Below are 15564 nucleotides of genomic sequence, written 5' to 3' on the forward strand. Positions count from 1 at the left end.
TACTACCAAAATGAGTAAATTTTAATTAAAATTACTTCAAAGAAAGTATCCTCTTAAATGGAAGTTGTATATTTTTTGCATGATATTCCTGGTAGGAAGATCATTAAGTTTTAATGACGAATAAAGGTTTGGTTAGAATATCATGAGAACAAATTTTAATTAGAAAGCAATCAAGGGAAAAAAGTGGTAGTTCCAGTTTGTATTTAGGACAAAAACAGCCTACCTGATGGCAACAATATTAGAAAATGTGGTTGCTCAACTTCTTTGGGAAAAAAAAAAAGAAAAACTGACTTTCTTTTAAGTTTGAAGCAAATAAACTTAATGAATCTCATATCTTTTGTCCACTGCAAATTCTAATTGCAAGTTTTATTCATTTCATGTCCCACATAAGTTAAACATTGACTTTTCTTTAGATAAAATAAAATTTAAATTCTACCATTACAATTCATGTGCTTTACTGCATATTTGCACAAAAGGAACCCACTATTTTAGTTTCAATAAAATCAGACTTACTTGCGGAGTTTACCTTCTACCACCCATTTATCTCTTCTCAAGTTTGACATATAATCAATGTTTTTGTCAATTTCACTGTCAATGCAAAAATTTATTGAAAGACATAAATTAATACATTTGTACAATTCATTAAACTTGTTGGCAAGTTAATGTATTTTTGGTAGCTGAAAATGATACAATTGATCTTGTATGTAAATATATATACATACATGTATTTATGGGTTTATACATGCATGCAACAGTCTTCATTGAATACAACATTAATATTAGAAATTTCAATGTGATTTCTACTTTAAAGCAAGAAAGGAAATATCTGCCAATTGCTTTAGAAAGTATTTCTATTTTTGATTTGCATATAATTAAAATCAAAGCAGGAAATCAGAACACACATGGTTAGTTATTAAAGTAGATATATATGTATATATAATACCTATCCGAGTGTGCATATATATATATTTTTTAAAAAAAAGATTTATTTATTTATTTGAAAGTCAGAGTTACAGAGAGAGGAGAAGCAGAGAGAGAAAGAGAGAGAGAGGGAGAGAGAGAGAGAGAGAGAGAGATCTTCCATCCGATGGTTTATTCCCCAGATGGCCTCAACAGCCAGAGCTGCCGAAGCTAGGAGCCAGGAGCTACTTCCAGGTCTCCCATGTGGGTGCAGAGGCCCAAGGACTTGGACCATCTTCTACTGCTTTCCCAGGCCCTAGCAGAGAGCTGGATTGGAAGTGGAGCAGTCAGGACCAGAACCAGCACCCATATGGGAATGCCGGTGCTTCAGGCCAGGGTGTTAACCTGCTGTGCCACAGCATTGTCCCCCGAGTGTGCATATATAAATGTCCAAACATTAAGAATAACATGAAGTTATGGTAATGAGTAAGCAGTGGTGCTTTTCTCTGTCTTAGAAACCACAGGGTATGTTTTACTTTGAATTTTTGTACATATATGTGAGTTTTAAATAAATGCTACTCAGCGTTAACTATTTGTCAACATGCTCATACTTAACGAAATTACTATTTCATGAAATTATAAAACAAATATCACACTTTTTGAGTTATTTCCAATTAATTGCAAAAAATGAAAAAGTATATGAATATAGTATAGTAGTTAAGACAGGTACAGAAAGGCATGGCTCTTAATATGCAGACTGATTATTCTTTCTATAAAGGGAAAGGACTAGAAGTAATAATTAAAACTGGAAAATAATGAAAGCAAGAACAAAATAAACATAGTCTTAGTACCATATTTTGAAATACTAGAGTATTAGTATTTCATCAGTAACAAGTACTAGAGTGGAGGACTTACTTTGATGTGTAAATAAGATTAAGGACTTTTAAAAAAGATATGAATACATAGATAAATAGTGTAAGGTCACGTTAGCATATAACAAGATAAAAATAGGATAGATAATTCTAAGAATGGCTACTAAGTAAAGTCAAAAAGTCAAATGTCCTTGAAAGATGGCAAGGAAAAAAAATTCTGGATTCTTATCATGGTTGCTAGACTCTGGTGCAAAAGCAAAAAAAAAACCCAAAAAACAAAAAAACAAAAAAAAAACCACCTACCACAATTTAAAGAATTAACAAAAGCATTAAACAAACCAGGTGAGAAAAACTAGAGATTATATATAGACTAAATGATCTGAATGCTTTTTCAAGACTGCAAAAAAAAATCACAAAAACATTATCAGTGACCATCTTCACATGATGAGGGATTTTAATTCTTTTCTTTGTGTTCTTTTGAAACTTGCCAATTTTCTCATTCTGGGCTTAGACAAATCCAGCACCAAAGAGAATCACCAGAACAGTGGGGCATGTGCTCACCTCACCACACTCTTGCTGCACGCCAGTTCATTGATGAGGAAAGCCAGGATTGAGGCTTTCTGCGCTGGTGTGTGGGCCTGAAAAGCTTTTGTCTTTAGGCTCTCTGTAAGCTCGGTTTGTCCACAGTGGGCTTCCATAAAGATCTGTAAAATCTCGGAAACATTGTCCCGGTTCACACCAACATTCAGCAAATGTTCTCCAAGAGCTGTTTTGGCCTATACAAGGATGACATTTTTATAATTATTGTCTATAACGGTACATGACATAAAAACAGTGAGATCAAAAATATTGGTATTATATTTTCTGGATATCACTGATAGGGCTTCATTCACATTTTCGATCAAGTTGAAACAAAAATCGGCCACAGATGCATAATCAAGTACTTGTATCTTTCTGTTTCTCCTCCAAACTAGTGGACTTAAAGTCAGGCAAAGAGATGAGTACGTATACTCAGGGGTAGCAGAAATTTTAATAATCTGTCAAACTTTCTCTGATTACAAGCTTTTCTCAGGCTGTTCATAGACATTTTATCAGTAATGGCAAGGAGATGAGGTTCAAAACCATTATTTTCTAGCTTTACTGCAGCATAGGTTTTATTGCTTGGTACACTGAATGAGCAGGGAGACGGAGGAAAAACTAACAGGTTTATCCCACAGTTTCCCTTTCTATAATATTATACAGAGCCAAGTGAACAGTAATGTGCGTTTTAATTGAGATTAAGATAAACTTGAATTTACTGAGAATCCACTGAGCAGTAAAGAGTTTAATGTGCTAGTCTCTAGGTGCTATGGTTAGTTTCAGTTATTCACAATGATTTGAAAGATGGCAGGGTATAATTTCAGAAGGCACAGACAAGTTCTATTTGTTTTATGAATTATACATTCTCTGTTTTTGACAAAAACCATTCAAGTACTTCCTTAATTTAGCTTGGTCCTGGCCTACAGATAGAGGAAAAAGAGTAACTTGAGAATGCTCCACATTCCTTAAGCTTTATAATCAGGTTTTTCTATGCTTGTATCAAGTATAATATGATACAAATCTATATTTCACTTTCCAAGATATTATGTGGGAAAAAACTGGATCAGAGGGTACAATCTTCTGCTAAAATGCAAACATTAGCTATAAGGAAACTAACAGTAGAAATTAAAAAAAATTAATATACATATTTTTACCTTGTATCCTGTTATTAGACCTGGATCACATACAGCAGCTGAGAGGAGTCTCACAAGCAAGTCTTGTACTTCACCCATGCTGTCTCCTATATTTAGTAATCCCTCTTGAAGAACACTCAGGTTGGGAACATCAATATTCACATCAAAGCCCAAAACTTTACCAAAGTTTCTTAAGAACTGTACCACCATGAGACAGTCGGAAAATGTACTTCCAGAAAGAACAAGTCCTGGAATACGAGGCAATTCGGGCAAAGGCTGAAAATAAAATAAATGCAGAAATTTAAAAAGAACTTACAAATTTTAAGAGCCATTATTTTCTGACTTCTGAAAAAAATAAGCTGCTACCTTTCTGTCTCTTGGGCCATAGCAGTGGTTTTCCCTTTGGATGGCAAATTCCCTGGGAGCATTTCTGCAATCCCCATGGCACTAAGCATAATGTCATAAAGATAAGTAACCATCAATAAATTTTGGATGAACTCAATATAAACTCAGATCTATGCGAAAAGGACAACTAATTTTAATTAGCTTACATACTGACAAAGCATGGGTTATATATAGCTGGAGTAAAAGTTAAATAATGTAAGAAATAAATATTTCAAAACTATCTTCCCATGGACATGTCAATGTTATGTGCACTCACTTCTAATGATGGAGACATTTAAGATTCACACTAATTTTTTGGCAACTCAGAAACTAGCAGAATGCATCTATGGGGCCTATGGTCGGAAAAAGTGGTAACATCAATGGCTAATGAATGCCATTCACATGACCAGAACTTATGACTCTGAACATGAACCTAATTAACGAAACTAAAGGTCTTCAGGCTTCCAAATATTTGTGAAACATTAATTAATATAAGTTTCAGTATTACAATTAGAAAGCTGTCTCTGTTGCTGCTTCTCAAGTATGTTCATATATTAACATTTTAATGACCAGATTATGGTACCAATTGTCATAGACATTTAAAAAAATACCATAAACAGAAAATCTAAATTAAAACCATTTTTTGTTCATGGATGAGAACAAAAAATATTGTAAAATTTAATTGGGAAAAAACAGTGAGTTACACACATTTTTATTTATCTGAATTGGTTCTTGTTCAAAAATGTTTCTCCACCCTGGACTACTGAAATAATGAAGAAAAAGAACTAAGGATTGCTGATATCATACAAATATTTTGTGTTCCAATTGAAAATCAGTTAGTTCTGAGTCTCCCTTTTTGCTGTACCATATCAGACATATACAATTTCATAAAATTCTAAAAATTTATATAACAAATCTAATAAAATATGGCTTAAAGGGACTAATATACTGGACATAGTAAATATGGATTTAAACAAAATAAAGATGTAAGTAACAAAGCTCACTTAGGATTAAAAGACACCTGCTCATTCTGAGCTTATTAAATGTGTTAACTAATACAAATAACTAAAACTGTTAAGTATACTTTCATTTTTATTTAAAAAGTTATGTTAAATAAATAGAATATTAATATAATTCAATCCCCACTAGGCTACTGAAAGGCTGCTTTAACCACTTAAAAAAAAAAAACAAAACGAAAAACAAAGGTTTATCTATTTATTTGAAAGGCAGAGTTACAGAGAGGCAGAGGGAGAGAGAGAGATATCTTCCATCCACTAGTTCACTCCCTAAATGGCCACAATGACTGTAGCTGGGCCAGATTGAAGCCAGGAGCCAGGAGCTTCTTCTGGGTCCCTCATGTGGGTGCAGGGGCCCAAGGACTTGGGCCATCTTTTACTGCTTTCCCAGGCCATAGCAGAGAGCTGGATCGGAAGTGGAGCAGCTGGCATTTGAACCAATGTCCATAAAGGATGCCGGCACTGCAGGTAGTGGCTTTACCTGCTATGCCACAGTGCCAGCCCTTGCTTTTACCCCTTTATCATCTTAACTACAGTCAAAACATAATTGACTTCTACTCAAAAGTATATGAAATCCTGCCAGTTGCCATGATCACTATGATCTTTCTAAATTTCTCCTAGTATGCTCTGAAACCACATTGTGCCTCAGTTTTCTCCTCTGTAAATGCCGATAAATACTAACTCCAAGGGATTATGTTGAAGATTAAATGAATGAATTCAGAGGGCTGGCCCAGCTCAGGCCGTTGTAGCCATCTGGGCGTGAACAAGTGGATGGAAGATCTCTCTCTCTCTCTCTGTCTTCCTCTGCCTCTCCCTCTCTGTAACTCTGCTTTTCAAATAAATAAATAGAATCTTTCAAAACATGGGTGAATTCATACAGGCACTTAGCATAGAGCCTGCACATAATAAATATACCCAACAAATATCAGTGGCCATTATTAAAGCATTGAAGGAGGTTACAGATTATAAATGGGGAGAAGGTACATCTATCTGTGCCTGAATATCTGGGAAGGATCAAAGAAACCTGAAAGTCCTATCTACTTCTACAATTCTTTTTTGTAGATTTTTGTGGTATTTTTACTAACATTAAAAATGTGTGCAGTGTTCTATTTATATTCTTTTTGTAAAAAGATTTTTATTTATTTATTTGAAAGGCAGAGCTACAGAGAAAGAGGGAGAGACCATCCATCTGCTGGTTCACTCCCCAGATGGCTGCAACGGCCAGGGCTGAGCCAAGCCTAACTGAGAGCAAGGAGTTTCTTCCAGGTCTTGCAAGTAGATATCAGGAGCCCAAACATTGGAGGTATCCTTTGCTGCTTTTTCCAGGCCATTAGCAGGGAGCTAGATGGGAAGTGGAGCAGTTGGGACTCAAACTGGCACCCATCTTAGATGACAGATGACAATGCCCACCCTGTTCTACTTATATTCTAAGAACTGCCATTATCAGCACAGGAGGTCCAGAGAGGCTTATTGGTGGCTATTGAGGAGCTAAAAATTCACCTAGACTTAGGAATTCATGGTTCCATTTACAAATGAGGGTTGGGCATTGTGGTATAATGGATTAAAGCCAGAGCTTGTGATGCCAGCATCCCATATTGGAGTACTGGTTTAAGTCTCAGCAACTCTAGTTATAAGACAACATCCCCATGTGCCTGGGAAAGAGTGGAAGATGGCCCAAGTGCTTTGACCCCTGTCCAAGTGCTTGGGCCCCTGCCCCTTGGGAAACCTGGATGAATCTTGGATTCCTGGCTTCAACTTAGCCCAGACCTGGCAATTGTGGCCATTTGGGAAGTGAACCAGTATATGGAAGATCTCTTTGTTCCTTTCTCTTCCTCTCTCTGTCTCTATTTCAAATAAATAAATCTTTAAAAAAAAAAAAACAACAAAATAACAAAAATCCTGAAAAGCTGTCGTAATAACAGCCCTTACAAATGAAAAAGATGACAAACTAGAAAAATTAAATTTACTAATGAAATGGTTAACATATATATAAATTACCTTTTGGTCTGCTAAGCACATGTCTTCATTAGGCTTCTTTAGTTCCTTTGCCATTTCTAATTCTAATCTTCGTTGCTCAAGTTTGCGTTCTTTATTTAATCTTTTCTCATCACGTTTTTCTTGCTTCAACCGTTCTTTCTCCTTTAAAAGAAAATCGTGTCCACATATCCTCTTTAATCATTAAATATATTTGAAAAAAATCCAGTTAACTTAAAAAGTAATCAAGGTGTTATTATTTCCATGAACAGAATTATCTTAGGAAGTTTAGAGATACATTCACAATTATAAAGGAACCATGACATATTTTGCTTTTTGTTATTTTCACTGTTTGAATTTCAAAATAATCTTGGGACTGTAAATATTTAATGTCAATATTAGATTTAACTGACTATATTATTACACAAAATTTGTTCAACCCTTTACCAGGTTATAAGAATAAGATATTTACTGATAAGTGAAGTCATATAGAATGCACATAGGCCACTACATAGTTATAAAATACAGCTAACGTGTATTAACACACATTTTTGTGTGTCTCCAGGAGGTAAAGGATGATTTACAGCAGAAAAATGGAAGCGGCATATTTGAATCTGCGAAGAAGCTCTTTCGAAATAAATTAGCTGGTCTTAAGATAGCACCTGTGATGAAATAGAAATATTATTTGCCACCATAAACAATACTTAAGAGAATGTAAAGTGGGTTCTGAAGGCAATTCCTAAAGCATTTAAAAATGTTTTGGTAATGGCAACAATAAGGAAAAAACCATCTTATCTCCCTGCTGCAGGGAATAACATACTGTGAGAAATGAAGAGATTTTTTATTATAATACTGACGGAGGCAACGAGGTAGGGTTAACAAGGGGGAGTTGAGGTTTGCCAGCCCTGCCTACCAGGCATGTGCACAGTCCGGCCTGCAGCATGGCAGTCTGAAGCACTGTGCTGACCGATCCCCCTTCCCTGTCTGTACACCACCAAAAACCCCTTTTCTGTGATCTTACCCGACTGCTACCACCACCGACTCTCAACACTGCAGTACAATGGAAAACCTTAGCTTCTGTCCTGTTGCCACTTAGAATCAGTGCCAGCTAAAAACACCCAATATGGTTACAGGTTATGTCCCATGCTGATGTTTACTTCATCATATAAAATTCCCACGGCTGACACTCCCACTCCAGTTAGGTACCTGCCACCATGACACTTCTGACTTCCACAACAAGAAGGGCAGTACCCAGACCCCCTTAAAAGCCCCCCTCTTTGAATACTCAATTCAGCCACATCCCTCAACCATCACCCCCAGCCCCATCCCACCAAGTATCCGGGTCATGTAAAGGGACAGCCCTGAACCTTGATGAGTGCAGCTCTTTATTTTGTGACCTTAGCCAGAACTCATTCCTGAGTACATACTTTCACTTTGCCTGTAAATAAATCATGCTTTTCTGCTGATCTTTATCTATGTCGCCTCCTTGAATTCCACCTTGCAATGGAGAAAAGAACCTGGGCCCAGCCAGCCTATTATAATACTGGATCAGGATCTTTAAATGCAAACCTCAAATACAATTTTCATTTATTTAGAGAAATAATAGTAGACTCACCAGATAATTCTAATCTAATACCTCTCACACTCTACACACTACAGATGGGTTTAGGTTATAACATTCATAATATCTTTTCCTTGATTAAAAAAATCTTCATTTACTATGAAAATAAGGAGCAATTCCTTACTGTTGAATTCAAGAGTCTCTTCTTGTCCAATCATATCTCTTACTTTTTACATTCCACATAGTCTTAGCCAAACAATTTACTATTCTTGATTAATGCTTGTTTCCTCATCTTCTTTTATTGGTTCACTCCAATCCAGAAGTTCATTACAACTATCTAAAGCCTAAGTAACACCACAGTGTTCTCCATATTGCCAATTTCTATTAATTCTCATAGCCCTTAAGTATAATTTTAATACAGCACTCACTGCTTCCTAAAATATATTAGTATTTTTGCTCATATCCTAACCATCTCCATTTAAATTACCACTAGTGAGTGACTGCTGGGGGAGGGAATGGCCAAAGGGAGACACAGGAGTAGGGAAGAACATCTGGCCAGAGAATCAAGCATGTGTAGTATGTTGGAAAAATTGACAGTAGTCTCAGGACTGGAGTGCAGGCTGCAGGTTGAATAGTTGCTGAATATTATGACAGCATCAGAAGCTAGATCACAGTGGGCTTTTATTTTACATGGACAAATTGCTGTTCTTTTTCATTCTGTCTCTGAATTTCTGGATACTGATTTATGCAGATTATTTTAGAAAGACAAACGATAAGGAAGCTTAAGAGACCACTGACACCAAAAGAATTCTGCAATTAATTTTTATAAATAATAAATTAAAAAGTTATTTCTGAGAGTCTAATGACAGGAGATATACATAGATAACTTACAACATTCTCACAATATAGTACAGATTTTCAAACCAGATTACTGGGAAAAAGCCTGAAATACTATTATTACCAATCCTTACAATGGGGCAGCAGAATCACTGAACAATTTTCCCTCTAGAGTTGGATTTTCAATTCTATTTATTTATTTATTTATTTATTTGACAGAGTTACAGACAGTGAGAGAGACAGAAAGAAAGGTCTTCCCAAATAGCCACCATGGCACATGCTGTGCCGATCTGAAGCCAGGAGCAGGTCTTCTTCCTGGTCTCCCATGCGGGTGCAGGGCCCAAGCACTTGGGCCATCCTCCACTGCCCTCCTGGGCCACAGCAGAGAGCTGGACTGGAAGAGGAGCAGCCAGGACTAGAACCTGGCACCCATATGGGATGCTGGCGCCGCAGGCGGAGGATTAACCAAGTGAGCCATGGCGCCAGCGGCTTTTCAATTCTTAAGCATGAAATGTTGCTTTAAGAACTTTCTTAGAAGAGAGGAGGATTTTACTTTTTGTTTCCTCACCAGAATAATAAATTAGGATCACCAATAGAAAACACACTAATCCAGACTTTTTAATGATGTTCACAGTAACAATTATAAGTGACACTACACTATTCACTAAAACTGTTGACAACAGCTACGACTTCTTTTCAAAAGGAGAACACTCATATGTCATAGTTGCTCTTTTCACTGCTAACTTCCCAATGGTAGCAATCCTGGGATACATACAGCCCTCCAGGGGGCCCTCAACCACCAGCCAATATTTAGAATGGCATATAAACCCCATACAATTTTACTCTCTCATCTCAAGAGTTTCAGTGAATTCCCTACACTACAAGCACATCATGTGACACACCTGTGTGGAGAAGGCAGCCTGGTCATTTTTAAATCATTGCTTTGAATGTGATGATGATGAAGCAACAAAGCCAAGACTGGTGTTATATGTAAGATTAACACTGGCCAGCTCCTTTTTGTACCTCGCTCCAGATCCTGTTTATTCACAACATTGTACCTTTGTGTCACATTACCTGCCTGGAACCCCTAACTCCGTCTCTTTTTATACAGAATCTGTATAAAACCTGTTTTAAAAAATAATTCTTCCCATAATTATTTTAGGCATTTAAATACTCCCCTGCCATCGGAACAGCGCGGTGCGCCGGCCGCAGCGCGCCTACCGCGGCGGCCATTGGAGGGTGAACCAACGGCAAAAGGAAGACCTTTCTCTCTGTCTCTCTCTCACTGTCCACTCTGCCTGTCAAAAATAAAAAAAATAAAAAATTAAAAAATTAAAAAAAAAAACAAAAAAACTTCCCCTTTTTTGAGCTACCATACAACTTACTATAGCATTTACTACATTGTGTCGCAATGACTTGTTTAAAGCTGACTTCTCTCACTTAAGTGTGAGCTTCCACAGGAATGAATGCATTCACGTTTCCTCATAGGCCTATTCAATTCCCAGCAGTTGGAATGGCTGGACATTTCAACAGTTTTCAGTAACTTTACCTTCCTCCCTGACTTGCAAGACTGCATTCACCCACTGGCCTCCCTGGTCTAAACACTGTTAAAAGAATAGTTATCAAAGGACTTTAATGGTATATTTTGTGTGCCATGGCATATAAGAATTATTTAGGCATTTATTAATTTGTTAAATGGTCAATTCTTCAAAAGCTACAAAAATAAATGGGGTAACATTTGTTCTAGTCTTTAAACACATTTAATAGGTAATTAATTCTTTGCCTTTTATATTTCATTCTGTGGACAAACTTCATTGCGATCTTCTACTTTGAGTATACACAAATCTTAAACTTTAAAGTGGAGCTTACTATAGTTATTATTAATATTTAATTTAGGAATTTAGAGATGCATCTCTTTTTTTAAAAAAGATGTATTTTATTTATTTGAAAGACAAAGTTACAGAGAGAAGTAGAGACAGAGAGAGACGTCTTCCATCTGATAGTTCACTCCCCAGATGGCTGCAACAGCTGGAGCTGCGCCAATCTGAAGCCAGGAGTTTCTTCCAGGCCTCCCATGTGGGTGCAGGGGCCCAAGGACTTGGGCCATCTTCTACTGCTTTCCTAGGCCATAGCAGAGAGCTGGATTGGAAGAGGAGCAGCCGGGACTAGAACCGGTGCCCATATGGGATGCCAGTGCTTCAGACCAGGGCTTTAACCCGCTGCTCTACAGCACAGGCCCCGAGATGTATTTCTTGCATCAATTCCAACACAATTAATTTCTCGAGCATTTCAATGGTATACATAGTGATTGGTCCGGTGATTTGGTCTGATTGCAAATAGACCTGCCTCTATATAAAAATTAAAGACTTCTTATTATCTGATAATTTTTCCAGAAACTGAAATTTCAAGTGACAAAAAACTTGAGACCAAATTTGAAGATAACGGAAACTTGTATTCTTCCTTTTAGACTTAACATTGTGAAAAGCAATATATTTACTCCTTATCTAAACCTTTTTTTTTTTTAGAAAATTAAGCTGCCATACTTGATTCTAACCTAATTTCTATATTATATTTTTATGTCAAAATTAAGACTTCACAATGGAACTTTCTAGTTATCCAAGGTTATTTCAAGATGGAACTTTGATCTACCAATGACATTAATCTTTTTACAATATGAAAGAATATTAAGCATTTTGTGGTAATATTGGTTAACTGCAGGAAAATAACCATAAATAATTATAAAGTATACCTCCAAAGTATATTTTAGACTGACATAAATAATTACAAATCAATCAATATGTCTCTCCACAATTTTGTTTGCTTTCTCCCAAGCTTTAGTTTTCCAGAAATAGAAATTCTTGAAACAAATGTGGGTACTTGGATTCTAAGTCATTTATAACAAAACATCTTTTCATCATCCTAATTACAGTGATGACATTTTTCTGTATCAAATGTTACTAATATCTCCAGTAATAAGTCACTTAAAATCTCATTTCATAGTAGAAATATCTATTGATAGCTAATGTATTAAATTTAGATTATCCTGAGCAGTACAAAATACATAGTTGAAAATTTTGTAAAAAATTAGCTTTTCATACAATAAGAAAAAATGATTTTGTGGACCTTATAAGGATACACCAAAGTACTTCCAGAACTCTAGAGTACAACAATAAATGTATGAATAAATTGTCCTATTTTAGAATTATATGTTTAAAAGCCAAACAATGACTGCAGTAAAATGACTTCATATTTTAAAGTTCACAACTTACAAGACTGCAAAACAGGCCATTTTTAAGAGGCCATGCTGTAGAGATGCTTATGGTTTCTGTACTTTACGATTCTACTGGGTCTCTGAGGTATTTGTTCTGGGCGTAATTAGGAGAACATATTTCTTTTGATAGCAACTTGTACTCAAATTTAAAAGATATAAATATAATTTAAGAGACAGAGGTTTACCTCAGGGTGAAGGAAGAAAAAAGTATAAATAAAATTAATAATACAAGCCATTTAGAGAAGACAAATATAGAGAACAAAATGAGGGGTCGCATATTGAATATGAGTAGTACAACTGGGCAATTTTTAAAAAGAATCTATTACATTTAATTTTATATTTAAAATATTACTAAAATTAAATTTAAATACAGAAAAAAATTTCAAATCACACAATTGAAGAAACTCTAAAAGTACTTACACTTCATAGGTATAAACTATATCTAAAAACAATAAAATCTTTCATTATCATGCCTTCTTAAAACCCACTGAATATGAAAAAGTATTTCTTTATATTAAAAATTTTTAAATATATGTCAAGTAGTTACTGTTATAAAATTTTTAATAATTTTTGAGTCAGATAGCTTTTAATATATCCAAATGATATTATAATATTGCTTCCCAAAATCTACTTCGTTAAATGACATTTAACAGTTTATTGGATAGTTAATATAAAATAATTTTACATTTGTTTTAAGGACCATTTTGAATTTAAAACTGAGATAAAGTAGTGTGTATTAGTACTGGTTAAGTATATTTACTATGTCTTCAACTGAAAAATGGTTTGCTTAACAAATCATGTATACATGCGATTCTTTTCATCTTTAAGTAATGACTGGTATAGTAGGATTATAAAATATGTTCATGACTTTAATCTCTGGAGAGCTGTGCATGTTTTCTGCTTTCAAATTGTTTATTAGACGACTTCTGAAACCTGAACTATTTTATTTTCTTTCATTTTATGGTTTTGCCTCCCAAAATGCTGACACAATCATTTCTGTGATGGACGCATGTTTAACAATCTTTTGTAGTTTACTGATCCTTGGGGAGACATACAAAAGACTCTGCTACAATTACTGTAGTTGATTATTCAGTTAATATGAGCAAAGTGATGATAAATTTGTGGCTGGTATAGTTTGAAGTTTTTATGATTGAAACAGGAGATTCTGAACTCCTCACATGGCTTACACTAAGGTGAAGTGTTACCTCATTTTACTTAAGTTATTCTAGGAAATAATAAGCCTTTTTCATCTGAGGCTAAAGACTATTCTTTCTTATATTATGCTAGAACATAATAATGAACAATGATGATAAACTACTGAGATAATTTACATTAATCTGATTTTTTTGTTTTACTAATTATAGATTTATATAAAGGAAAAAGTATACAAATTAGATTTCTGCACTAGCAAGTCATAGAAACTTGGGATTTTCTTTTAAGTGAAAAATACAGAGGTAATACTAAATCAAAAAGATCAAAGGACCTGTTGATTTTGACCAGGGGAAGACAGTAGCAGAAAATCAGAGAAAGTACAAGCACTCCCAAGGGGGAGTTGGAGAGATGTTTACAATGGAATTCTACAGAAAGAACAGAGACACACGTGCAGATATGCAGCAGCAAGTGGGGACACTACCCGTGACCCATACATCCAGGGGCTGGAGGAGATGCCAGTTGCTGAGAGCAAAGTGAGAGCAGACTGTGGCAGCCAGAGGCACAGGTGATACTGCCTGAGAACCTTGTGGATCAAACTGACTTTGAGTATCATCTGAAACCCTAGCGGGGAGCAGGGCACCTACCTAATACGATGAAAGAAAAGCACATTTTTTCTCCCCATCCCCCAGAAAGGGCACCTGGCGACAAGCAGGGAGAAAGCACCATTTTAACCCCAGTAGAGGCTGCGGCAGCTCTCATACATGTGCCACTAGGGGACTTCATCAGGGGGATAAATCTGCATTTCCCACTGACTCTGAGTCAAACTTTCAACAGTGAAACATAAAGATTCTGAAATATGCACAGAGAAATGTAAGAGTAACTTTAGAGGATCCTCAAATAGACTAACGGCTGATTTCTCATCAGAAACCCTACAAGCCAGGAGAGAATGGAGAGACATAGTCCAAGTCCTAAAAGAAAGAAACTGTCGACCTAGAGCAGGGGAGTGAGGGAAGTGTGGAAAAAAGTGAGATCAGTCTAATGTACACAAAAAAATCATGCAAGCGGTGTTTGTGTTACCTCCTGCATTTGATGATAGGGGAGTTTCCTGGAACAATTTCAGCTGTTACAGGAGGTTTTTAATTAATAATGCAAAAGTAATTTGTTTTTTAGTCTCATCATTCTTTAAACACTACTGTAATGCTTGCTTTTTGGCTTACCCCTCACCCCTATTTTTCTTTTTCACAATCTAATAATTAAAGATCTAAAGGTATTAATGTTTATAATCAATAGCTGCACATAAGCCAGTTCACATTTCTAAACTAGCCCTGCCTAAGTATCATATGGCCTTCACTGTATATTAAGGCTGTTCTTTTAATATTTAATAAGAGAAAAAATTACAGATTTGTATTTATTGTAACAAGTGGCAAAATATTAAGCTGAGATGCCCACTGACATTGCATTAGATACATCTTGTGCTTGTTAAATAATAATGAAGAAATGAGCAAGTACACATAAGAATGTTTTGTCAATACTGAAGTGCAAGCTTATTTAAAAGACTGGGTCAAAGTTGGATCATGTGCTACAAAGTAAGGTTCATTTATGGCTGAAGTGTTTACACTGTCAAATTTTCTGATATAATTACCACATCTTGGATGTCATGTTCTTTTAGATTTTCCCACTGTATGTAATTTAACGCTGGGCATACGAATAGCAATTTAAGAAATTTTAAAAATAACTCAGTTCATCACAGATCTACAGGCATCATTCATTAGAGGAACCCAATTTAAAATCAGAATGACAGGGCTGAAGCTGTGGTGTAGTGGGTAAAGTGGCCGTCTGCAGCGCCAGCGTCCCATTTGGGCACTGGTTGGAGTCCAGGACACTC

General features: G+C 35.8%; 1 protein-coding gene across 20 annotated transcripts in view; it reads right to left on the minus strand.

Annotated features, from left to right (window-relative positions):
* BAZ2B (bromodomain adjacent to zinc finger domain 2B) overlaps positions 1-15564 on the minus strand; it is a 449666-nt gene that overhangs the window by 51797 nt on the left and 382305 nt on the right. For all 20 annotated transcript variants that reach the window (XM_062187182.1, XM_062187176.1, XM_062187160.1 and 17 more), the window contains 4 exons: positions 6883-7023; positions 3506-3760; positions 2334-2548; positions 514-588 (listed from right to left, as the gene is read on the minus strand). In XM_062187182.1, coding sequence (XP_062043166.1) covers positions 514-588; positions 2334-2548; positions 3506-3760; positions 6883-7023 — 686 coding nt within the window. The remainder of the gene's footprint in view (positions 1-513; positions 589-2333; positions 2549-3505; positions 3761-6882; positions 7024-15564) is intronic.

This window comes from Lepus europaeus, chromosome 1 (genome assembly GCF_033115175.1).
Source record: "Lepus europaeus isolate LE1 chromosome 1, mLepTim1.pri, whole genome shotgun sequence".
In the NCBI taxonomy this organism is placed as follows: Eukaryota; Metazoa; Chordata; class Mammalia; order Lagomorpha; family Leporidae; genus Lepus; species Lepus europaeus.